The 22,985-nt window shown below is 41.7% G+C and overlaps 1 protein-coding gene across 1 annotated transcript in view; it reads right to left on the bottom strand.

Annotated features, from left to right (window-relative positions):
* Positions 1–7,965, bottom strand: part of B4GALNT3 (beta-1,4-N-acetyl-galactosaminyltransferase 3) — an 88,629-nt gene extending 80,664 nt beyond the window's left edge. Inside the window, exon 1 of the mRNA XM_087935040.1 lies at positions 7,618–7,965. Coding sequence (XP_087791166.1) covers positions 7,618–7,765 — 148 coding nt within the window. The 5' untranslated portion in view covers positions 7,766–7,965. The remainder of the gene's footprint in view (positions 1–7,617) is intronic.
* Positions 7,966–22,985: the final 15,020 nt, after the last annotated feature.

Genomic DNA, 22,985 nt, shown 5'->3' with positions numbered 1-22,985 from the left:
GCATGTATTTAATGACAGTTGCAATGTCCAGGATTCATGTTATCATGATTTGTAACCTTCTCAGCCAGCTTCTGCCAAGGGAAGTCGATGGGGGAAGACAGATTTGCTAAATGACCACATGATTCAGGTAACTACTGCAATGATTCGCTTAACAACTGTGGTTTTAAAAAATGTTATAAAATGGGGCAAAACTCACCGACTGACTTGCTTAGAAAGAAAATCTGGGGCTCAATTGTGGTTGTAAGTCAAGGACTACTAGCACTGCAGAATCCAATTTGGGTCGGTCACCGGGTCCAGAAATTTAGTCTTCCAAACTTTCGGACTTGTGCTGGAGGAAAATATCCTCAGGAGATTTTTAAAACAAAATAATTTTCTCAGAATAGCAATAGCACTTAGACTTATATACTGCTTCACAGTGCTTTACAGCCCTCTCTAGGTGGTTTAAAGAGTCAGCCTATTGCCCCCAACAATCTGGGTCCTCATTTTACCCACCTCGGAAGGATGGAAGGCTGAGTCAACCTTGAGCCTGGTGGGATTCAATCTGCCAAATTGCAATAGGAGTAGCTTGCAGTACTGCACTCTAACCACTGCACCACCAAGGCTCCTTTTATTATGAATGTTCAAGTTAAAGACTGAAATTGTAAATAAATGTTTCCTAAGTACATGAGACGGGAGGGTGCTATCTCTGTTACAAAGTCGAAGAGCCAGTGCTGTCCGAAGATGTCTCCATGGTCATGTGGTCGGCATGACTGAATGGCGAAGGCACATGGGACGCTGTTAGCTTCCCACCAAAGGTGGTCCCTATTTTTCTACTTGCATTTTTAACGTGCTTTCGAGCTGCTAGGTTGGCAGAAGCTGGGACAAGTAACAGGAGCTCACTCTGTTCGGCGATGCTAGGGATTCGATCCGGCAAACTGCCAACCTTTCTGATCAACAAGCTCAGTGTCTTAGCCTCTAAGCCACCATGTCCCCTGAATGCCATTTTCAGATAATTACCTGGCTGTATATTCATAGTCACTAACAAGGGCCATTATCCAGCCATGCAGATGACTAGATAAAATGATCCAATTATTTAAAACCAGCCTTTTCCCATTAGTTTTGCTAACTGAGATGACAAAGCTACAGTTCTAATTTGCATGTAATCAAATTGTGCATTAGAAGAACCCTTCCCAATGCAAGGCCTTCCAAACGTATTACGCTACAATTCCCGCCTCACAGCAATTGACACAGGAAAATAATGCATTTTGATTGATTACAGCTCTTCAGATAACAATTCCTATTACCTGTTGAGCAGCAGATGGAAGGAAATACTGATGTTTGACTTCCTTTTTTGCTATAGATCAAACCTGGGCGTTTTATAGGCTGTGGGCCACATGCAGCCCGCGGGCTGTCCCTGTCTGGCCCATGGTGGTAGGTGTCGTTGTTGGGAGGATGGGGTGTCACCGCTGGCAGGCAATGGTGGAAGGAGGCGGAGCACAGCTTGGAGAGTGGAAGGGCAGCGTCGGTGGCAGTGGTGGGATTAAAAAAAATTACTAACAGTTCTGTGGGTATGGGTTGGTGGGCGTGGCATGGCATGGCTTGGTGGACGTGGCTTGGTGGCATGACAAGGGAAGGATACTGTAAAATCTCCATTCCCACCCTACTCCTGGGGGAAGGATACTGCAAAATCCAATTCTCTCCCCACCCCACTAACCTGATTTCCAGCTCCGTTCTCCTGTGCAGGGCAACAAAAGCAGACCCAGCTAATCAGCTGGGACTCAGGAGGCAGAGAAGAGATGGGGGCGGGGCCAGTCAGAGATGGTATTTGCCTGTTCTCCAAACTACTCAAAATTTCCGCTATCAGTTCTCCAGAACCGGTCAGAACCTGCTGAATACCCACCTCTGGTTGGTGGGTGGAATGGCATTTTCGGGAGGCAAGGGCTGCGGGTGGGATGTTGGCAGCAAAGGCCAGGGCAATTGCGTCCCTTCACAATACAGGTAGTCCTCAACCTACAACGGTCACTTGCAACCCTGACTTTTGAAAATTACACTGGCACTGGAAAAAGACTTATAACCATTTTTCACATCTACAATCATTGCAGCATTCCCCTGGTCACGTGATCAAAATTCAGGCACTTGACAACTGACTCGTATTTATGACCGTTGCTGTGTCCCCAGGTCACGCGATCCCCTTTTACAACTTTCTGACAAGCAAAGTCAAGGGGGGAGCCAGCTTCACGTAACAACTGTGGGACTAACTTAACAATGGAAGTGATTCGCTTAACGCCTGTGGCAAGAAAGGTCATAAAGTGGGGCAAAACTCACTTAACAAATGTCTTACTCAGCAACATAAATGTTGGGCTCCATTGTAGTCGTAACTGGAGGACTACTTGTAGTCCCAGTTTCTTTTGGGAAAATTAATTACCATAGATCCTCTCTTAAGTTCTTACCTCATCAAATGATCTGGGCTAGTGACCTTCTACCGCTGCACCATAGAGAGTATCTTAACTTACTGCACCTCTGCATGGTTTGCCAATTGCACAGTGGCAGATAGGACTGTGCTCCAGAGGGTTAATGTCGTTGTCCAGAGGATCATGGGTTGCCCTCTGCCCTCTTTGGAAGAGCTTTATAGCTCCTGCTGCCTTAAGAAAGTTCAAAACATTCTCAAAGATCCATCTCATCCTGGGCACCCTTTTTTTTGAATTATTACCATCTGGCAGACGGTACAGAATAATAAAAAATAAGGACAAATAGGTTGAAAAACAGCTTCTATCCCAGGGCAGTAGCTCTTTTCAATTCTGCTGTATAGTGCAGTGTTGGTGCGGTGTCGGGGGGTTTCAATTCAATGTGTGGAGGGTGAAGGATGTGTGTTTATGTTTATTTTCATGGTCATGATGTGCACTGAAGGCAGTGTTTGATTTTGTTGTACGAGGTGCAATGTCAATAAAGTAAACTAATCTAATCTAATCTAATCTGGCTCCACCTTTTAGAATTAATCATGATTTACTGAATAAATCACAACTGCTCAAGCTCGCGAGCGATCAAGTCATAAAGTATAAACTGTCAAGGCTAGATTGCGAAAAACTAAACCCAACCCAGATAAATGACTGTATGCCTTGGTATATAATTCAATGTTTCTCAACTTTGACAACTTGAAGACTTCAGTTCCTAGAATTCCCCAGCAAAGCAAATGACATAGACTTTGCCTACTTCTACAGTTATGAAACCCTCCCCTTAATCTCCAGGCTGCATTTACCTTACTATATTTGAAAGAAAATATGAATGTATTAAAGAAGTGATCCATCTCTCAGCTTTATGTATGATACAGGTAGTCCTTTCTTAATGATTGCCCTATTTAGTGACTGTTCGAAGTTATGATGGCTTTGGAAAAAAAATGCTTTATTATTAATCCTTGCACTTATGACCATCACGTGATTGTGAATGGAACTTTTCTCCACCGATGGGTATTTACAAATGTTATATGGTGTCCCGTGGTCATGGAAATGACTAGCACGTATGTGTGAGGGAAATCTTTACCTTTAGTATAATATTACACAGTTGGCAGTAAAAAGAAGCTGACAGTAAAGTTACAAAACATATTTACTTAAACATGTACATTCAGTTTCAACTCAAGTCAGCTTGAATTAGTTGATGCAATTGTTTCCCTTAAAAAGAAAAACAATGGAAAATAACAAGCAGGAAAATATTAGGTACTTTATAAATATACTTTATATTTATTGATAAATAAATGAGAATTAAAATAAAAGAATGAAAAGAACTGAAAGAAAGAGTAACTCAGAATATGGAGAGACGGCGCATATTAAACCTATATTTGTTTAGCTTATAGAGCAAACGCCTTCGAAGAATGGAAGGATTAGAAAAGGTAACAATTGGAATTAAAACTGACCACAGAAACCCCAACAGTGAAAGATGCACTTTCCTGGTTGCAAGTAAAGACAACTTAGAAGAATTCGTTGAAAGATTAAAATGGAATGTGAAAAATTTGGGTCAATACTAAATATTAAGAAGACAAAAGTAATATCAAGTAGTATCAGAGGTGGTGTTCAGCAGGTTCTGACAGGTTCTGGAGAACTGGTAGCGGAAATTTTGAATAGTTTGGAGAACCAGCAAATACCACCTCTGACTGGTCCCATCCCTATCTATTCTCTTCCTCCCGAGTCCCAGCTGATCAGCTGGGTCTTCTTTTGTTGCCCTGCACAGGAGAATGGAGCTGGAAAGCAGGTTAGTGGGGTAGGGAGGGAATGGGATTTTGCAGTAGCCTTCTCCTGCCATACCCACCAAGTCATGCCCACAGAACCAGTAGTAAAAAATTTTGAATCCCACCACTGACCAGTATGCTTAGTGAATTCATAATAATTGATGGTTTTCAGGGGCAGGAAAAATATGAACAATCTCTTCATCCTAGGAGAAAGGCAGTGACAAACTTATGACGAATAAGTTTGATTATTTCTATGGCAATAAAGATCAGAATCTGTAAAGCAGTTATTTTTCCATTGTGCAAGTATGAAATTGAAAAGACAGAGTAGGAAGAAGGACATACATGATTTACAAGAGGGGTGTCAAACTTGATTTCATTGAGGGCAATATCAGGGTTGTGTTGGACCTGGGGGGCTGGGGAGCATGGCCAATGTTACTCACCGAGGCTCCATTTTCGGCTGCGATGGCCTCCTGCAGCCCTCCCAAGCTCCCTTTTCACTGGCAGAAGCACCGTGGGCTGGTCCTTTGCTGTTTCCAGGGCAGGCCCGCAGGCCAGATCTAAGCACCCTGTGGGCTGGATCCAGCCCCTGGGCCTTGAGTTTGACAGCCCTGAATTACAAAGATGGAGATGGCTAATATTAAGATGAACTATGAGATGAACCAACCAATCACTCCTGGGGAAAAAAAAAAGACTGTTCCCTTGAGATGATGTTCAACAGGCAGAAACCTGCACATTATGAGCATGTAATATGAACAGGTGATAGGTAAACAAAAGCTGTTGTGTTGGTTAAGAGAAGGAGAATAGAAGACAATAGGTAAGGTAGATTTCTGAATTGTCAAGGTAAAGATCGAAGAGCTGATCAGCTGCTACAATGATGTAATGCTGGGAATGAGTCAGCAAGGATTTTGGGTTGATATCACTTTAAGAGCCTGAAATAGAAAGAGACCCTGTTGGGGCTTATCTCTCTCTCCACATATGCTTCTGTGTTATAATTGCTGATTGCTGTTTGTTTGAGATCCAATTAAAGTACTGTGTTTATATATTGTAGATAAAGCCACTATTTAAATATAAACCTGTGTTTATTGTATTTGCTCTTGGGTTATTTCCCATAGTCACACGGTGCGCACTCTGACATGAATCAAAGGGATTTTTGGAAAGTTCACAGAAGAACCACAGCCTGTCTGTCACCAGAAACATTTTAAGATGGTTTGGCCCAATTTAACACCGTCACCATTTTGGGTCCCTTTTTGGATCAACCTGATATGCAGAAGAAACCAGTATAAGTTAGTTCTTGACTTACAACCACAATGGAGTCCAAAATTTCCGTTGCTAAGCAAGACAGTTGTTTTGCTCCATTTTAGGTGGGGTTTTTTGCTACAGTTGTTAAGCAAATAGCTGCAGTTGTTAAGTGAATTACACCATCATAAAGTGATGACAGCACTGATTTTGCTTGTCAGAAGTTGGGTGGGAAGGTTACAAATGGTGATCACACAACCCCCCCCAGGACAGTGCAATGCCCTGGTTGTAAATACACGCTAGTTGCCAAGCAGCCAAATGTTGATCATATGACCCTCAGGATGCTGAATGGTCATAAGTCTGAAAACTGATCATACGTCACTTTTTTCAAAGTGCCATTGTAACTTTGAACCATCACTGAACAAACAGTTGTAAATCAAGAACTGCTGTAAGTCAAGGACTGCATACTAGGTACTTGTCCAGAATCCTTACCTTTCTGTCTAATTTTAAATGAAATGCGAATACAGGTAGTCCTCAACTTATGACTGCAATTGAGGCCCCAACATTTCTGTGGTTAAGCGAGACGTTTGTTAAGAGAGCTTTGTCCCATTTTATGACCTTTCTTGTCTTGATTGCTAAGTGAATCACTGCCGTTGATCATTTGGTAACATGGTTGTAAAGCGAACACGGCTTCGCCCATTGACTTTGCTTGTCAGAAGGTCACCAAAAGGGATCACGTGACCTGCAACGGTCATAAATATGAGCCAATTGCCAAGTGATCATGGGGCGGCTGCAAAGGTCGTCCCTGTGAAAAATGGTCACAAGTCGCTTTTTTTTTCAGTGCCTTTACACGGACACTAAATAAACTGTTGCAATTCGAGGACTAGCTGTATAAAAGTTTAGTGCACCATACAATAATAGCCATTTTCACGCTCACAACATCCTAAATACTGTATGTACCTACGTTTGCCCCATTATGCTTTACTGTGGGCATTTCCCACTCCCACCCCGCTGCTTAGTCAAAGTATTATCCACCCATCCTTAAATGGGCAAAAGTTATCCCAGCACTGAATTCACCGTCTGTACCGCTCGACATTGTCCTGCCATTCTTATCATAGTTCCCTGCTGCACGGAAAATGGCAGGTACCTTTTTCACAGTCATGCTTTGTGTCTTATCATTAAAGGGAGAAGAGTTTATTAGAAGTCCAGGGAAAAGATGAGGGTTAAGAATAGAGTAGAGTAGAGTAGAGTAGAGTAGAGTAGAGTAGAGTAGAGTAGAGTAGAATAGAATAGAATAGAATAGAATAGAATAGAATAGAATAGAATAGAATAGAATAGAATAGAATTCTTTATTGGCCAAGTGTGACTGGACACACAAGGAATTTGTCTTGGTGCAGATGCTCTCAGTGTACATAAAAGAAAAGATACATTCATCAAGAGTCAAGAATCATCAGGTACAACACTTAATAATAGTCATAGGATACAATAAGCAATCAAATCATAGTAGAAAACAGTCAATATAAATTGTAAGGATACAAGCCACAAAGTTACAGTCATGCAGTCACTAGTGGGAGGGGATGGGTGATAAGAAGGGACGAGAAGTTCACAGTAATAGTAGTGCAGACTTTGTAATAGTTGAACAGTGTTGAATTATTTATTTAGCAGAGTGATGGCTTTCGGGGGAAAACTGTTCTTGTGTCTAGTTGTTCTGGTGTGCAGTGCTAGGCTGTCTCTCTGCTGGGCTGGGAAGGTAGATGAAGGCAACACATGGGATGGTCCCACATGGGACCATCGCAGAAGAAAAAAAAAGGACGTCGCCATGGCATATATTGGGCTGTGGCGAAATGCTGATGATGAGGCCTACACAATCACAAACACAGACTATGCCACCATTTGCCCTCCCAATGCCAACCTGTGGAGTCCTGCCTTCCCACCCCCCAGGACTGTGGCTCAGTGAGAAGGATTGAAGGACGGGGCTTCCTGTGGTTGAGGGCACCTACCAAGATGCTCCCTGCTCTTTAAGTTGTGAGCTTTCTAAAGATGGGACTTGAAAGCGGATGCCAGGCGGACTAAGTGCCCTGCAGTTTTAAGCCCAGTTGGCACCTGCTGCAGGGACCGAGCCCTAGACCAGCAGGGAGGACCCCGTGGCTCACCCACCCACCCATCGACCCCAGGTAACTCACTGTGGTTCAGGGGGTGTCCATTCCTGTCGGCCAGCACCACCAGCTCCAGGTAGGCTGCGCAGAGGGCCACGGCCAGCAGCCCGAAGACCAGCAGGAGGCGAAACCTTCTCCTTAGCGCCTTGCCCAGAAGGAAAGCGAGGGTCCTCATCGCGCCTCAGTCGAAGCCGGAAGAAACGAACATGCTGCTGCTGCTGCTGCGGTTGTTGTTGCCGTAGCAGCGTTCGCCCCGCTCGGAGGCTCCTCCGCGAGGCTCACTTGCTCTGGCGCCCGCAGGAAGAGTTCGCCGGCGCCGGGTGGCTGCTCCGGGACACCAACATCGAAGTTGTCCCGAAGTCAGTCAGTCAGTCAGTCCTTCCTTTCCCTCCCTCTTTCCCTCCCTCCCTCCTTTCCTTTCCTTTCCTTTCTTCCTTCCTTCCTTCCTTCCTTCCTTCCTTCCTTTCCTTTCCTTCCTTCCTTCCTTCCTTCCTTCCTCCCTCCCTCCCTCCTTCCTTCCTTCCTTCCTTCCTTCCTTCCTTCCTTTCCTTCCCTTCCCTTCCCTTCCCCTTCCTTCCTTCCTTCTTCCTTCCTTCCCTTCCCTTCCTTCCTTCCTTCCTTCCTTCCTTCCTTCCTTCCTTCCTTCCTTCTCGCCCCTTCTGCTTTGGGCTCCGAGCCCTGGCTGCTTTCCTCCGCCCCACCGTCCGCAGGTATCGTCCCTCTCCCTTCGCTCCTCGGCCAAACGATCTGCCCCGGCGGTCTCCCCACTTTTTTTCCCCCCTTCCTTCACTCGCCCCGCTGCCAGCGCCGAGCGGGCTCTTCGCTTCTTCTTCTCCTCGCCCGTCTCGTCCACGCGCTTTCTCCTTTCCCAAACCCAGCCAAGCCCGATGCAGGGGCGGGTTCGGCTCTCCTCCCACTTGCCTCCTCCTCCTCCTCCTCCTCCGACGAGAGCGACTCTCCTTCCTTTCCTGCTCTCCTCGGGCACCTGTGCGCCGCCACCCAGACGCCCCGTCTCTCGGCCTCGTGTGCTTGAGCGGCTCCTTCAGGTTGCCCTGGGGGTGGGGGGATCCAAGGAGAACTCCAGATCTCAGCACAAGCTGATCTAAAAGTCATGGAAGAAAATCAAGGAGGGCCGGTGGACAAAGGACATTCTGAGCCCCCTTCTGCCCCCCTCCCACTTTCCCCGAGGGCGAGAGGAACTGTTGGGAAGCCACAGTCACCCACGCAGTGCTTAAACCATATTCTAGTCCAATCCTGTAAATCCCTCCAGGAATCCAAATTAAACCATCCTGATCCGATGGTTATCCAGTTGAGTGCATCTCCTTATTAACTCTCTTGGGGATGGAGTTGGCATCCGTTGTACAACTGTACTCATTGCTAGGAACACCTTGGGAACGCCAACATCTGACCAACAACTTAAAACTGCTTCTGTTGACAAGTGGCAAATGGTGGAAAAATCTGGTGCTATCTGGCCTTCACCATAAATTACTGTCCAGAAGCTCCAATCCATACTTTGAAGCTGATAGCAAAGCATCAAGAAAGATAGATATTCTCAAAGTGTCTGTAAAAAAGTCGAAGTGGTGACTTTGCCATGTGGTTATTGAATTTCCCCCTGGAAACCAGGCTTTCGATGACACCATTGCCACTGCCACCCTGACAAGGTTCAGATAGATATTCCAGAACAAGGAGCCCCAATAATGAAGATCGTTTCTGCAAAATCAAGTCCTCTGTTTCAGGGGTCTTCAAACTTGACAGCTTTAAGACTTGTGGACTTCAACTCCCAGAATCCCTCCCTCCAGTCATGTTAGCTCGGGAATTCTGGGAGTTGAAGTTCACAAGTCTGAAATTGCCAAGTTTGAAGACCTTTGGTTTACATTAGAGTTTATCCCTTGAATCTCTTTCTTTTCCATAGTAATGAATTTCTTGCCTTGGAAGTGAAGGATGCCTACCCTGTATAACCATCTCAAACTCTCTGCTTCTGCCCTTGCAATATCTATGTGACATATTTTCTATTATTTGCAAATAGTGAAATATTCCCAATTCCTTTGAGCTTTTTGCATACCTCGAATATAGAATCCTCTGATGATCCCACATGTTTTTTCTGATCCATGTTTGTCCAAATTAGACACAATGTTTATACTTGTCCAACCCAAATACAATAGAACTATTGCTAATCATGACTTGGACAAGGTACTTCCACTAATCCAGCCTGAAATCCCATTTGGTTTTTTGTAGCTGTATGACACTGCTACATCTGAATTAAACAAGCAACCCACTATGTGCATTGCATTTGTTACATTGTAACAAAAAATCAGGTCAATAGACACATTGAAATAAACCATTTTTACACACTATTAAAATACTGAACTTTGCAGTTGACACAACAGTGATTGGTCTCATTCGAGACAATGACAAATCTCCATACAGACAGGACGTTATACAACTTGCCTCATTGTGTAACTGGAACAATCTGGAACTGAACACACTCAAAACCGTAGAAATGGTGACAGACTTTAGAAGAAACTCTCCTCTTACAATACTAGACAACACAGTATGAAAAGTAGAGACCTTCAAATTTCTAGGCTCTATTATATCACATGACCTAAAATGGACACCTATAATCAAAAACGTCATTCAAAAAGCATAACAAAGAATCTTCTTTCTGCACCAATTCAGAAAGCTCAAACTACCGAAGGAGCTGCTGATCCAGTTCTACAGAGGAATCATTGAGTCTGTCATCTGCACCTCTATAGCTGTCTGGTTTGGCTCTGCAGCCCAACAAGACAAACACAGACTTCAGGCAGTAATTAGGACTGCATTAAAAAACAATTATTACGAACTTGCCTTCCATTGAGGACCTGTATACTGCACGAGTCAAAAAGTGGGCTGTGAAAATATTTACAGACCCCTCACATCCCGGAAGTAAACTGTTTCAACTTCTACTTTCAAAACAACACTATGGAGCACTGCACACCAGAACAACTAGACACAAGGACACAAGTTTTTTCCCAAACGCCATCACTCTTGCTAAACTAATAATTCCCTCAACACTGTCCAACTATTTGCTAAGTCTGCACTACTATTACTATTAATCTTCTTATCACTCCTTATCACTCATCCTCTCCCACTTGTGACTGTATGACTATAACTTTGTCGCTTGTATCCTTACGATTTATATTGACTCTTTCCTGGTATGATTTGATTGCTTATTGTACCCTATGACTATTATTAAGTGTTATACCTTATGATTCTTGACTCTTGATGAATGTATCTTTTCTTTTATGTATACTGAGAACATTTGCACCAAGACAAATTCCTTGCGTGCCCAATCACACTTGGCCAATAAAAGAATTCTAATTCTATTCAAAAAAGTCAATAAAGAAACTAAGAAATAAACAAAAACAACAAATCCTCTCCAAAAACCAACGCCCAGGTAAGCAAGGATTAACACCAAGCAAACAATGGAGTAGAAAACAATAGCCTAATTAAAGAACTATCAAAGAGGAAAGAAGGGAACATGGGTAGGGCAAGCGACTTTGCATAAATTTGTTACCTAACTGTACACTTATTCATACTGATTGTCTTATCTAGTTGGGTAATGAAATGTCTGCATTCAAACAGCCAATTTCTGACAACATCTAGGACTCCACAGTTCAACCCTAGGCTACATATATACTTTTATATTGGAAAGGAATAGCTAAACATGCCTGTCTAGCTTTCAATAGATTTGAAAGGTTTTTCCAAGGCAATGCCCTGTCTTGGTTCCTAGGCCAAGGGTTTTCTCTGCCTTTTCTAATTCAGAACCATTTTACCAAGAAAAATATAGAGCTAAACCTAGGTTGAATCTCTCCTTGTTCAGTTTTCATCCATTGTTCCTTGTCTGCCTTCAGACGTTTTGGAAAGTAGGTTGTCTACTTCAGTCCTTCTTTTCATTAAACTAGATTATACTCAATGCCAGCAACCGTTCATTGTATGTTTTAGCCTCTATTTCCCCTAAAAAAGAGAAGTAGAAACTCAGAAGCAGAAACTCACCCCACCTTTGTCAATGGGTGCGCCATTAAGGCCTGAGACAGAATATTTTACATAACAAAGATCTCCAGGTAGAGCTATAGAAATTGCCGAAAACCCTTTCATTACATCATCATCCATCAAGGCTCAACCAAGCCTAGGACTTAGGATAGCCTACAGAGTTGCCCCTGTATGGCCCCATGGGAGTTTGACAACCAATCAGAATACAAGCTCAAATTCAAATCCCAACAGAGGGTATAAAACCAGGCACTTTCAGCCCTCCTCCTCCTTTTTGACCTTTTCTAAAATTTTAAAGCATGTGATCATCCCTTCCTTCTTTGGAGCTCCAAGGTATGTGATCCTGTCCACCATTAGACCATCTTTCCAAACAGCCTCCATGTTTCCAGTGTCTTTTTCCCACTTGGAACTGAACCCAGAAGGCTATTTATTCTAACAGAATGACAAATCTGGCCCATGGGCTGCCAGTTTGACACCTCTGATCTAGGGCCAGAAAGGTTGTAAAATGTGACAAAACTCATTTAAAAATTGCAACAAAAATTTTGGGCTCAACTGTGGTTATAAGTTGAGGACTACCTGTAATGTAAAACAACTCAAAATAGTTTCAGAAGCTGAATTTTGACTCAGGGAAGTCTTACCAAAAGGCAAAAAAGGACAGACCTACCATTAACTTTACCAAAAGACAAAAGAGGAAAGACCTACAATTAACTTTCTTGGTATCTACAACCAAAATTACAGTGAAAAATGAAAAAAAGTCCTTTGGCCTGCATTTATATAAAAGTACTTTTCCCAGTATCAAAAAGCATTTTTTTCAATCACATTATTTTTCCAACAACTCTTTGTTTTAAAAGAACGTATGTTAGTGTTAATATAGAATTGACAAGGATGCACTTTCCAAATTTCACCATACAAACATATAAGTCATGCAACCTCCAGACTATAGTGATCATAGATTTGAAGGCAATTGCTGAAATTAAGAAATAAATTAAATCAGGTAAGTCTAGGCTGCTATTTCTGTCAATGGACAAGAGAACAAAAAAAGTAGACAATTTATAAGGTCTGAATGTTTGAATGGCTACTGTTGTGAAAACAATAAAAAAAGCCCACAAAAGATCTGATTTTAAAGGTATGCCTGCCAGACAGAGGACATGAGGATGAAAAGGAGAATATGTTATCCTTTTGCCATTAACTCTGAGAATTATAATTTTAAGAATTAAAAGAATTTTAATAATTAATAATGACCATAGGAGATTCTTTCCCACCACTGAAATAATTGGCCTAAACCAGAAATTATGTTGCAATCGAATAGGTATATTTTAACAAAGATTACTGTAAAAATCACAGAAAGCACATCTCTGCTGAACAAACAACTGATAAATAGTAAAATCAATTATCTAGATAAAAGTAATTAACCAGACAAAGAACTGTTCATCCACACTTCCCCAAACCCACAAATAGAATGCCCTGAACTATTTACACAACGAAAGAAAGCAGATAGACACAAATGACATTTAAGATTAACCTTTTGAAAGAGTCACACACTAGAACCAACAGCCCCTCCCCCACGCCACTCAAGTACCACACATTAAAACCAGCACACCCACTCCCTCCAGTATCACATCCTAGAGCCAGCACTTATCCCCATCTCTCAAGCCCATACCATGGACCAGTCCCCCTATAAAACAACCTCCCTGTACCTCATTTTCTTTATGGCTACTCCCAGAAGCAAACCTCTTTGCTTTTGGGAATAAATAAATCATCTCCTTTCCACATAGCATGTCTGGGTTTCATCCTGATTTGTACTTGCACAACCCCTGCACGAATTGGGACCCCAAATTATTCATCTAACAATCCACAACACACCCCTTCTGCTGGATCTGACAGCATGAGTGGATGTCACCTGGCAGAAGCGATCCCTCAAATAAGCTAGCCCTGATCTCTGGACATCTCCAGGGTAGAAGGTCCACCAACCCAGCAGTTGTGTGGAGATAATAAAATAAAGCTTTCTTAGCAGAATAGTAAAGTGCATTTGTGAACACCAACCAGCAGTCAGAAGATATGATGAAAATTGCTTTGTTTTATGCATCACCATGGACAGACTTAACTGTAGTTTCAACTGAGAAATTTCGAGCATCCTAGGTTAAGCTAAGTCTAAAAATGCCCCAAGAATTCTTGGAAGCCTGTCACTCAGAGAAATCAGCCATCAACAGAGGTGACACTGGAAAAAATACAGCAATAGCACTTAGACTTATATACTGCTTCACAGTGCTTAACAGTCCTCTCTAAGCAGTTCTGCAGAGTCAGCATATTTCCCGTAACAATATGGGTTCTCATTTTACTGGCCTCGGAAGGATGGAAGGCTGAGTCAATCTTGAGCTGGTGAGAATCGAACTGCTAAAATACAGGCAGCTGGCAGGCAGCAGAAGTAGCCTGCAGCACTGCATTCGAACCACTGCGCTACCGTGGCTCATGAGAGTTGTTACCTAGGCAAAGTGGTCTGAAATATTCTTTAAATCCTAGAAAACAAGGTAAGGACCACAGGAAAGGGGACACGTTTGCTACAGTTCATTCTAAAGAACTGAAGTGGAAGTGTTTGTCTATCCTGAAAAGGAGCATAGCAGATGAAGTGTACAAGTAGGGAGATGACCTTAAGAAGTAATACAACAGCGTTTATTTAGATCAGGGGTCCCCAAACTCTTCAGCTCATCAATCCTTCATGAAGTTTCAGATTGGTCACTGACTTTCAAATATTTATTATATATAAAGAATCAAATAAATACAACTGTAACTAATATCATGGTACTGTGAAAACTTCCAGACATTTATTTATTCCTTAGATCAGGGGTGGGGAACGATGGGCCTTATATGACCTGTAGGCTTCAACTCCCAGAATTCCTGAACCAGCCATGCTTTATTCAATAAACCAGAATTATTATAGCCATGACTCAGTGCATGTTTACCAGGACATTAAAATGTAAACATCTATCTATCTATCTATCTATCTATCTATCTATCTATCTATCTATCTATCTATCTATCTAATCTATCTATCATCTATCATCCATCTATCATCTTGATGAAAAAAAAACAGAACTGAGGAATGACAGTCAACAAAACATTTGTTTTGTGCTCTCTTGGTTGACCTTCAGCTGGTTGTTATTCTGTGTAGTCTCTTGGAAAATATCTTTCTACAAAAGTCATAATTACAGGGGGGGGGATAAGTCTATATATTTTGGGGGCTACCTTGAAAAACAGACCTAAAATCAAGTATTCTCTAATGAATATGGATAATGAGTAAGAAATTCTTAATGACCACCTGACTTTCTCTATTATTAGGAAGGCAGAATCTCACCATGTTTTCTCACTAAAATTTCCGACTCACCCCACTCCCAAAAATAAAAACACGTAACTATTTGGTTTAAAGGATTGACTCTAGCTGAATTAAGGTAATTATTATTTTTTCATATGACAGGTACACTGTACAATAACACACAATGATATGGGAACTTAAAACATAAAATTAAAATTGTTGAAATCTTGTGAGCTTTGTGCAAGCACACTGAGATTTTTAAGATTAGGGGCATATTTATTTTCATTATTTTTCATTTAATTTAGGGGTCTCTTAGTACCTTTTTGGGCTGGTTGGCATAGCCGTGGTTACCATTTGTCTATTTCTAAACAAATTTATGACTCACTTCTTTTCCAAATTTATATGGGATTTAAGCTGAATCCACTTAAACTGGATTTCATTGATCTACATTAATTATAGCCTTTTTACATTCTGCCTTTCATCATAAAACAGTTCCCACTTAATCACAACATACAAAACGTTAACGTAAAACATTCATCAGAAATAGTAACAGTCAGATCAAGTCAGAGCATGTCAAACTCAGAACAATATCCTTCTGCTGTAATACTTAATTGCATGATTGACTAAAAGACCTAGAGGAAAGTAATCATTTTCACTAAGATCTCATCCACACCTCTGTGGTTGGAAGATGTCTCTTTAATTCCTTAAGATAGATCCTCCTTAAGGCAGATTCTAAGGCTTTGCCTGATGCCCAGCTCACCATTGAGACCATCTAATCTGATCCAATGATATGCAGTAGTAGCATTTCCCGTCTTCTAACACCAGCCTTGCTATATTTGTGGTGCTTCGTGGCAACTCTCATGACAATAGGGCAGCAGCTGGAATTGTTCCAGCTACTATTGGTGGTTTTCAGTTGCTGAGACTGTTCCCATTCCTCTCTGATCTCGAGTAACTTCTGATCTCAAGTAACTTCTGATCTCTAGTAACTTCTCCTCTCTGATCTCTAGTAACTTCTGACTTTAAGCAGGAGTGATCAGGATCTGGACAGCTACCCACAAAAGATGCAAAGCCCTTGTCGATCATTATTCAGATTCTTTATCAATAAAGGAGAATATTTGTAGCTCAAGGTTGAAATGAGGGATCCTGGGTGTTTTCTGAGGTTGCTTGTTTTCTTGCAGTCATTTCATTAACCTAAACTAGATAATGTTGTCAGTGCTAGATTATCTTCAGGGTCTACTGTTTCATGTCAGACAGCTAGACACATAAAGTGAATGCTCAAATGGACAGGTAGCTCTTATGGTGGAACATTGTGGGCTGAAGTTGAGACAGCATTGCTCATTAGCAATAGCACTTAGACTTATATATCACCTCACAGTGCCTTACAGTCCTATCTAACTGGTTTACAGAGTCAGCATATTGCCCCCAACAAACTGTAGGTGGATGTGGTTTCTCAAATGGCCATAAGATGGAGCCAGAAACCTAGTTTGTTTTAGTCTTAGTCTCAGAAAAGAGTGTGAGTCATTCTCTGTTTCCTTCTGTTGGAGAGTATTGCCATTCCTCCATTTTTCCTAATTGACTGCTATTTCTGGATTTGATGTAAGTCTGATACTGAACTGTTTTTGACACTGGAATTTGTTATTGGATTATCCCTGGACTAAAAACTGACTGATCTTACCTGTGAACAACTTTGGACTGCTTATTTTGGACTTTGCTTAACGTTTCTGGAAGTAAAAACCTACATTTACTGTACAGTGTATCTGTGTGCTATGTATGTATATTATTCAAACACTACTCTCAAATACGTCTCCCTGTATGTGCTCATTCTCCTAACAGGGAATTACCTCAACACTGGTTATGGGCCCAGGCCATACCAGGCTCAGATAACTGAGAGTTAGTGTGAAGGCACAATACTGTATACAGACAGCTGTTTACTGTTTAATTGTGGGTTACTATCCTGGTAAAGATGGTACAAGACACTTCAACAAGTCTATCATTGATAACCCGGTTGGATGGAACAAACTATGTTTCCTGGTCTATGAAGTGCAGTCTACTTCTGCGTAGAGAAGGGTTATGGAATGTAGTTCAAAATCCACCGGATGTAAATGGTTGGGATCTAGAAAATGAGGATGTTACCAAGAAGCTTGCTGACTTTAACCAGAACAACGAACGAGCTCTTTGTATAATTGGACTAACACTGAGTGACCAGCAGCTAGTCCATATTCCTGGAGAAGAGTCTGCTGCTAGGTGTTGGAAGAATTTGAAGAGGATTTATGTTTGTGACAGTGTAGGTGCACACGTACATCTTACATGTAAACTGTTTAGAGCACGTCTTCTAAAAGGTGGGGATATGTTAGCTCATCTGAACTTCATGAAAATAACTTTTCAGGAGCTACATGAAAAAGAACTGATATTTTCAGGGCTGCATCAAGTTTATATCATTCTTTCCTCATTGGATGATAGTTATGATGATTATGTATCTTCACTGGAAGTCCTGCCCAGAGATAAACTAACATTAACTGACATAACTGGAAGGTTAGAAGAAGCAAGAAGGCTAGATAGAGACCAACTGAGGTAGGAACAACCACAAGAAGAGGCTTTGTCTTCAACTGCCTATACTGTTAGGAAATGTTTTTCTCTCTCCTAATGGGGAATTACCTCAGCAACGCCCATCAAGCCACGCCCACAGAACCGATAGTAAAAAATTTTGAATCCCACCATTGCTCTGGAGGACCCGTTTGGGGAATGTGGCATAAATATATCAGTAAAATATTAAATAGGATTTTGTTATATTAGATACAACACAACATAAAAAACAAGCAGAGCTTGAATCAGTCATGGCCACCATTTGTCTTATTTGACCATAGCCTGCAGATAGCCGAATTCCATTCAAGAAGTTTACAGACATGGCCAGCAAGATTATAATCACTCTTCAACATTGTTCCCTAGCAACGTGGTATTTGAATGATGCTGTCTGTGATTCTGGAGGTAGTAAATTAGCGTAGAGATTAATAGTCATTAATTAATAGTCCAATCTTTTTCAATGGTCTAAATAGGCAGGCATCATTTTGGATGACTACATATTTCATGGTTTAGCTGTGCATTCTGTAATGATACAGTTTTATTAGTCCAGAAAATTGTACACTTTAATGGATGACACCATTTAAATGTGAAATTAGAAAGTGCTAGAGTTATAAGACAAAAGACAGGGGGGAAAGTTCCTTTTATACCAGAGGCAAAAAATGGCCTTTCTCAGGAAAGACTACTTGTCAGGAGATTTTGTCTCAGAAGTATTTATGGAAATCTTCAATGTTGAACAAAGAGGTTTGAGAAAATTCAGTGTGAAATTGTACCGTTTCAATTTAATTCTGGTTTGATTCTTTTCTTTTAGCGCTTGTGTAAAAATTAGGAACTTCTTGCATAATTAAGGCAGGAAGATGGTATTATTAGCAGGGGTGGGATTCTACCGGTTCAGATCGGTTGTACAGAACTGGTTGTTGTGATTCTGTGCAGTTCGGAGAACAGGCAAATCATGTCCCCGGCTAGCCCCGCCCCCTCCTCCCCGCCCAGTCCTTATTGCGCATGCCTAATATCACATGCATGCCCGACATCACTGACTTCATTCTCCCCCACCCAGTCAGTCCTTAAGGTATTTCTTCCCCCCCTTCCTGATGATCAGCTGTTCCGATGATCAGATGTGCCAGGACCCCCCTCGCTGTGTTACTGCTTCACCCGGGAGGCTTCCCCGAGGCCCAGGAGGCAAAAAGGGGCATGCGGGGGTGGTGGGGTGGTGGTGCTGCCCTCTCCCTGTGCTCCATTCTTTTGTCTTCCTAGGTCCCAGGGAAGCTTCCCGGGAGCAAAAATGCATCCACAGGAGGCTTGCCTGAGGCCCCGGAGGCCCCAAAATGGAGCATAAGGGGGTGCTGTGCGCCCTCCCATGCTCCGTTTTTTATCGTCCTGGGCCCAAGATAAGCCTTCTCAGAGCAAAAAAGCCTCCACCTGCAGGAGGCTTGCTTGAGGCCCAGAAGGCACAAAATGGGGGGGGGGGGGTTTCTAAAAAAAGAAAAGAAAAATCCATACCCACCCAGTCACATGGCCAGCCCACCTAGCCATGCCCACAGAACTGGTTGTTAAAAAAATTGAATCCCACCCCTGCTTGTTAGCTACCATTTTTGGCAATCTTCCAGCCCTCCACCGATCTGGGCTTTATGGCAAAGTGGGTAGAACATGGAAGTCTCTCCTCAGTGCAAAACACCTGAAAGCCCATTTGAAGTTTGCAAAAAAGCACCTGAAGGACTCTCAGACTGTGAGGAACAAACTCTAAGCGGGCTTTCATGGGTTTGCATGGAGGAGAAGAGGCTTCTATCTACCCACTCTGCCATAAAGCCCAGATCAGTGGAGGGCTGCAGTCATAGTTTTCTTTCTAGAACATCTGTCCTATCTCCACACAAGATCTCTGGAGCTCAGTCCGAGTGACCATTGGGTTCTTGGTCATTTCTCTTACTAAGGCCCTTCTCCCCCAATTGCTCAGTTTCACCTGGCAACGAGCTCTTGGAAGAGTTGTAGTTGCACCAAACTTCTTCCATTTGAGAATTATGGAGGCCACTGTGCTCTTAGGAACCTTCAGTGCAGCAGAAATTGTACTGTAGCTTCCCCAGATCTGCGCCTTGCAATATTTCTGTCTCTCAGCTCTGCAGAGCTCAGAGCTTTGACCTCATGGCTTTTGCTCTGCTACAGTACATATTGTCAGCTGTGACGCCTTCTGTAGAGAGGTGTGTGCCTTTCCAAATCATGTTCAATTGATTTAATTTACCACAGATCGTCTCCATTCGAGATGTAGAAACATGTCAGCAATGATCAAAAGAAACGGGAGGCACCAGAGCTAAAGCTCATGTGTTGTTGCAAAGGGTCTGAATTACATATGCCGATGTGATAATTCAGTTTCTTTCTTTTTAATAAATTTGTAGACATTTCTAAAATTCTGTTTTCACTTTGTCATTATGGGGCACTGAATGTAGATCAATGAGGCAAAAAAAAATGCATGTCATCAACTGTACAATCAGGCTGTAGCATAACAAAATTGACAAAAGTGAAGAGGGTCTGAATACTTTCTGAATGCACTGTATGTGGTCATTAAGAGACACATCTCAGTGACTTGATGCACATGCAGGTATTCCTCGATTTAATGACCAAATTTTATGTTGCTAAGCAAGACAATTGTGAAGCGAGTTTTGCTCTGTTTACAATATAGGTTTGAACTTGAACTACCTTCTGGTCACATTGTTAAGTAAATCACTGCAGTTGTTAAATTAGTAACATGGTTGTTAAGTGGCTACCCTATTGACTTTGCTTGTCAGAAGGTTGCAAAAGGTGATTGCATGACCCTGGGCACTGCCACTGCTGCTGTTTGGCCCACCTACTGGCCTGGGCAGTTACCTTTATTTCCTTTTTCATCCTCAGCTGCTTTGCAAATGCTGCGCACCTGCGCGCAGTGCTTTTCAGCTGTCTGGGTGGCACAGCTAAAGGTTTTTTTACATGTGCGCGCATGCGTGTACAAAACATTGTCACCAAACCGGTAGTAACACTGGTTGAATCCCACCACTGGTCATAAGTCACTTTTTTTCAGTGCCATTATAACTTTCAATGGTTCCAAAACAAATGGTTATATGTTGAGGACTATCTATAATTAAACATTCTTATTTTGATTTTATGGTAAGGCATATTGTGTTTGTTTCCAATATCCTGGAACTATCCTAAACATTCCGATGTACTCTAAGTCATTGCAACATTTATATGTATATTTGGACTTTCCATATTCATTTTCAAAATTTTTCAATCTAATGTTGCTTTAATCTCAGTATTTGCGTTTTTTCTGCCATTCTTATAATTTGTCAATTGGACTGGATACTTTCCCCCTCAAAAGCTTATGCTGCAAATTATATTAAGTGGCATTACACAGGGTATTTTAATAAGAAAGGTGACAATTTTAATTTAGTACAGTGTTGGAAAATCTGAACTTTTAGGATGTAAGGTACAAAGGTACAATGGAAATATACCTGTTCTGTTAGACCTGCTGCATGTAATAGTTAAATCAACAGACCCCTGTTTAGAATATGATCCAGAAGTTATATTGACAGTACAGACAAAATATGTAATAAATCTACAATTATATTTATAGTGTAAGCAAAGCTTTCAACTTTATCCATATCAGATTTGATCTAGGAGTTTTCCAAGGGCAAAACACAAATATAGGTTGTTTAATTGCATTTTTGCTTTGTCAGCTTCCTGCATACTCTAATCGCTGAGTTTGTGATTGGAATTTTTTTAAAAAAACCAAATTATTAATAGGATAGCTGTACTGATTTTGGGGATATTTTTACATAGAGAAGCAGATTGGCCCTACATTCAGCAGCTTCCTGAAATAAGCAGATTTTAAGAATCAAGGCATAAGCAGCCCCCTACTCCAAGGCAAGATGGAATCATATAATTTTTCAGATACTACAAGTACCCTTCAGTGTATGACAATTTATTTAGTGATAGTTCAGTGAGACTAATATCAGAAAAAGTTGTTTATAATCCAGTCATTGCATGGTTATTGGATAGCCATTTGGTTGTCTGGCCACCACAGTTTATGTGATCACAATTTGCAATTTTCCTAGCCAGTTTCCAACAAGCATCTTCAACTGGTGAAGCTGGATTTGCTTAAGGACTGTATGATTCACTTACCACAGTAAAAATGGTCATGAAATTGGGTCGTTATGTGATGATTCAGTTTACAACTGATGTGACTAATGGCAGAAACCCCACTCCCAACTGTGATCATACATCAAGAACTATGCCTAATGTAGTCTCTCAAGATGAAAGCATTTCCATACATTTAGTGTGATCATTGAATGTAGATTAAAATATATGTCAATTCCCATTAAGGATACCAGGTGAAATGATAAGTGGAAAAAGCTTTTGAGAGAAAAACATATAAGAGGATGATACAATGTGTATAGAAAGCAAAGAATTGTGAAGAATACAAAGAAGGCATCAACAATACAAAATTAAATATGGATTTAGTTTCTTAAAGTGGCTTGCAATTTCAGTGTAGGCAAGAAATATGCACCTACACCTAGCATTTGGAAAAATACTATTAAGCTCTTCAAAAAAGGCAAAGTTGCCTCCTCATGAGTAATCTGATTGGTGTTGTGCCCGTCTCCTCTGCTGTATGTGTCCTTGGAGCAGGAGGTATGGACTCCACCTCCTCATTGCTAATGGGCAGCAGCTGCTCCCAATCCTGCCCAGTTGACTGGCTGCAGGTTGGCTTGCCCCACTCAGACTCAGCCTATTGTTCCTCCATTGTCCCAGCTGAGGCTGTTCCATCAGGCTAAACTTGTGGCCTGCAGGCAGGATACATCAAGTGCTGGTCCAGAGGTGGTATTCAGCAGGTTCTGACAAGTTCTGGAAAACAGGTACCGGAAATTTTGAGTAGTTCGGAGAACTGGCAAATACCACCTCTGACTGGAGATTTTACAGTATTCCCTGCCACGCCCACAGAACCAGTAGTAAAAAAATTTGAATCCCACCACTGCGCTGGTCATGCCCATCCCTGGTTTAATGAAAGGGGAAAAAAAGTTGCAATACATCATGTGACAATGCAAATTTGACACCCCTAGCCTACACTCTCCAAACTCTGATCCTAACCAACATTCAGCTCCGTGCTTTCCTCTGCCAACTCAAACTCACCCTCTTCCTCTGAACTTGCATCTGGAAAGGGGTTTGGAAGAGAATACATAACATGAGCTTAAGAATAAAAGGCAACAATGGAGAGGGGAGGTTTGTATGGAAGATACAAGGACAGAAATAGCATGAATGCTGGTATGAAATAGATTTAGCTATATTTCATTTTTTTACCTTGTACCTTAAATTCTTTGGCTGACTATTTTTTACTCGGATGACTCTAGAAGTTAATGTTATATATATATGTATGCACAGAGAATGTATGCACAGAGAAAGCATAATTGGGCATGTTGAAGGTAGTTGTACCTTCAACAAAGTTAACAAAATAGATACAATT

This window comes from Pseudonaja textilis, chromosome 5 (genome assembly GCF_049901715.1).
Source record: "Pseudonaja textilis isolate UNSWEBS1 chromosome 5, rPseTex1.2, whole genome shotgun sequence".
In the NCBI taxonomy this organism is placed as follows: domain Eukaryota; kingdom Metazoa; phylum Chordata; class Lepidosauria; order Squamata; family Elapidae; genus Pseudonaja; species Pseudonaja textilis.
The sequence above is the reverse complement of the archived record's forward strand: the minus strand, read 5'-3'. Positions and strand labels throughout refer to the sequence as shown.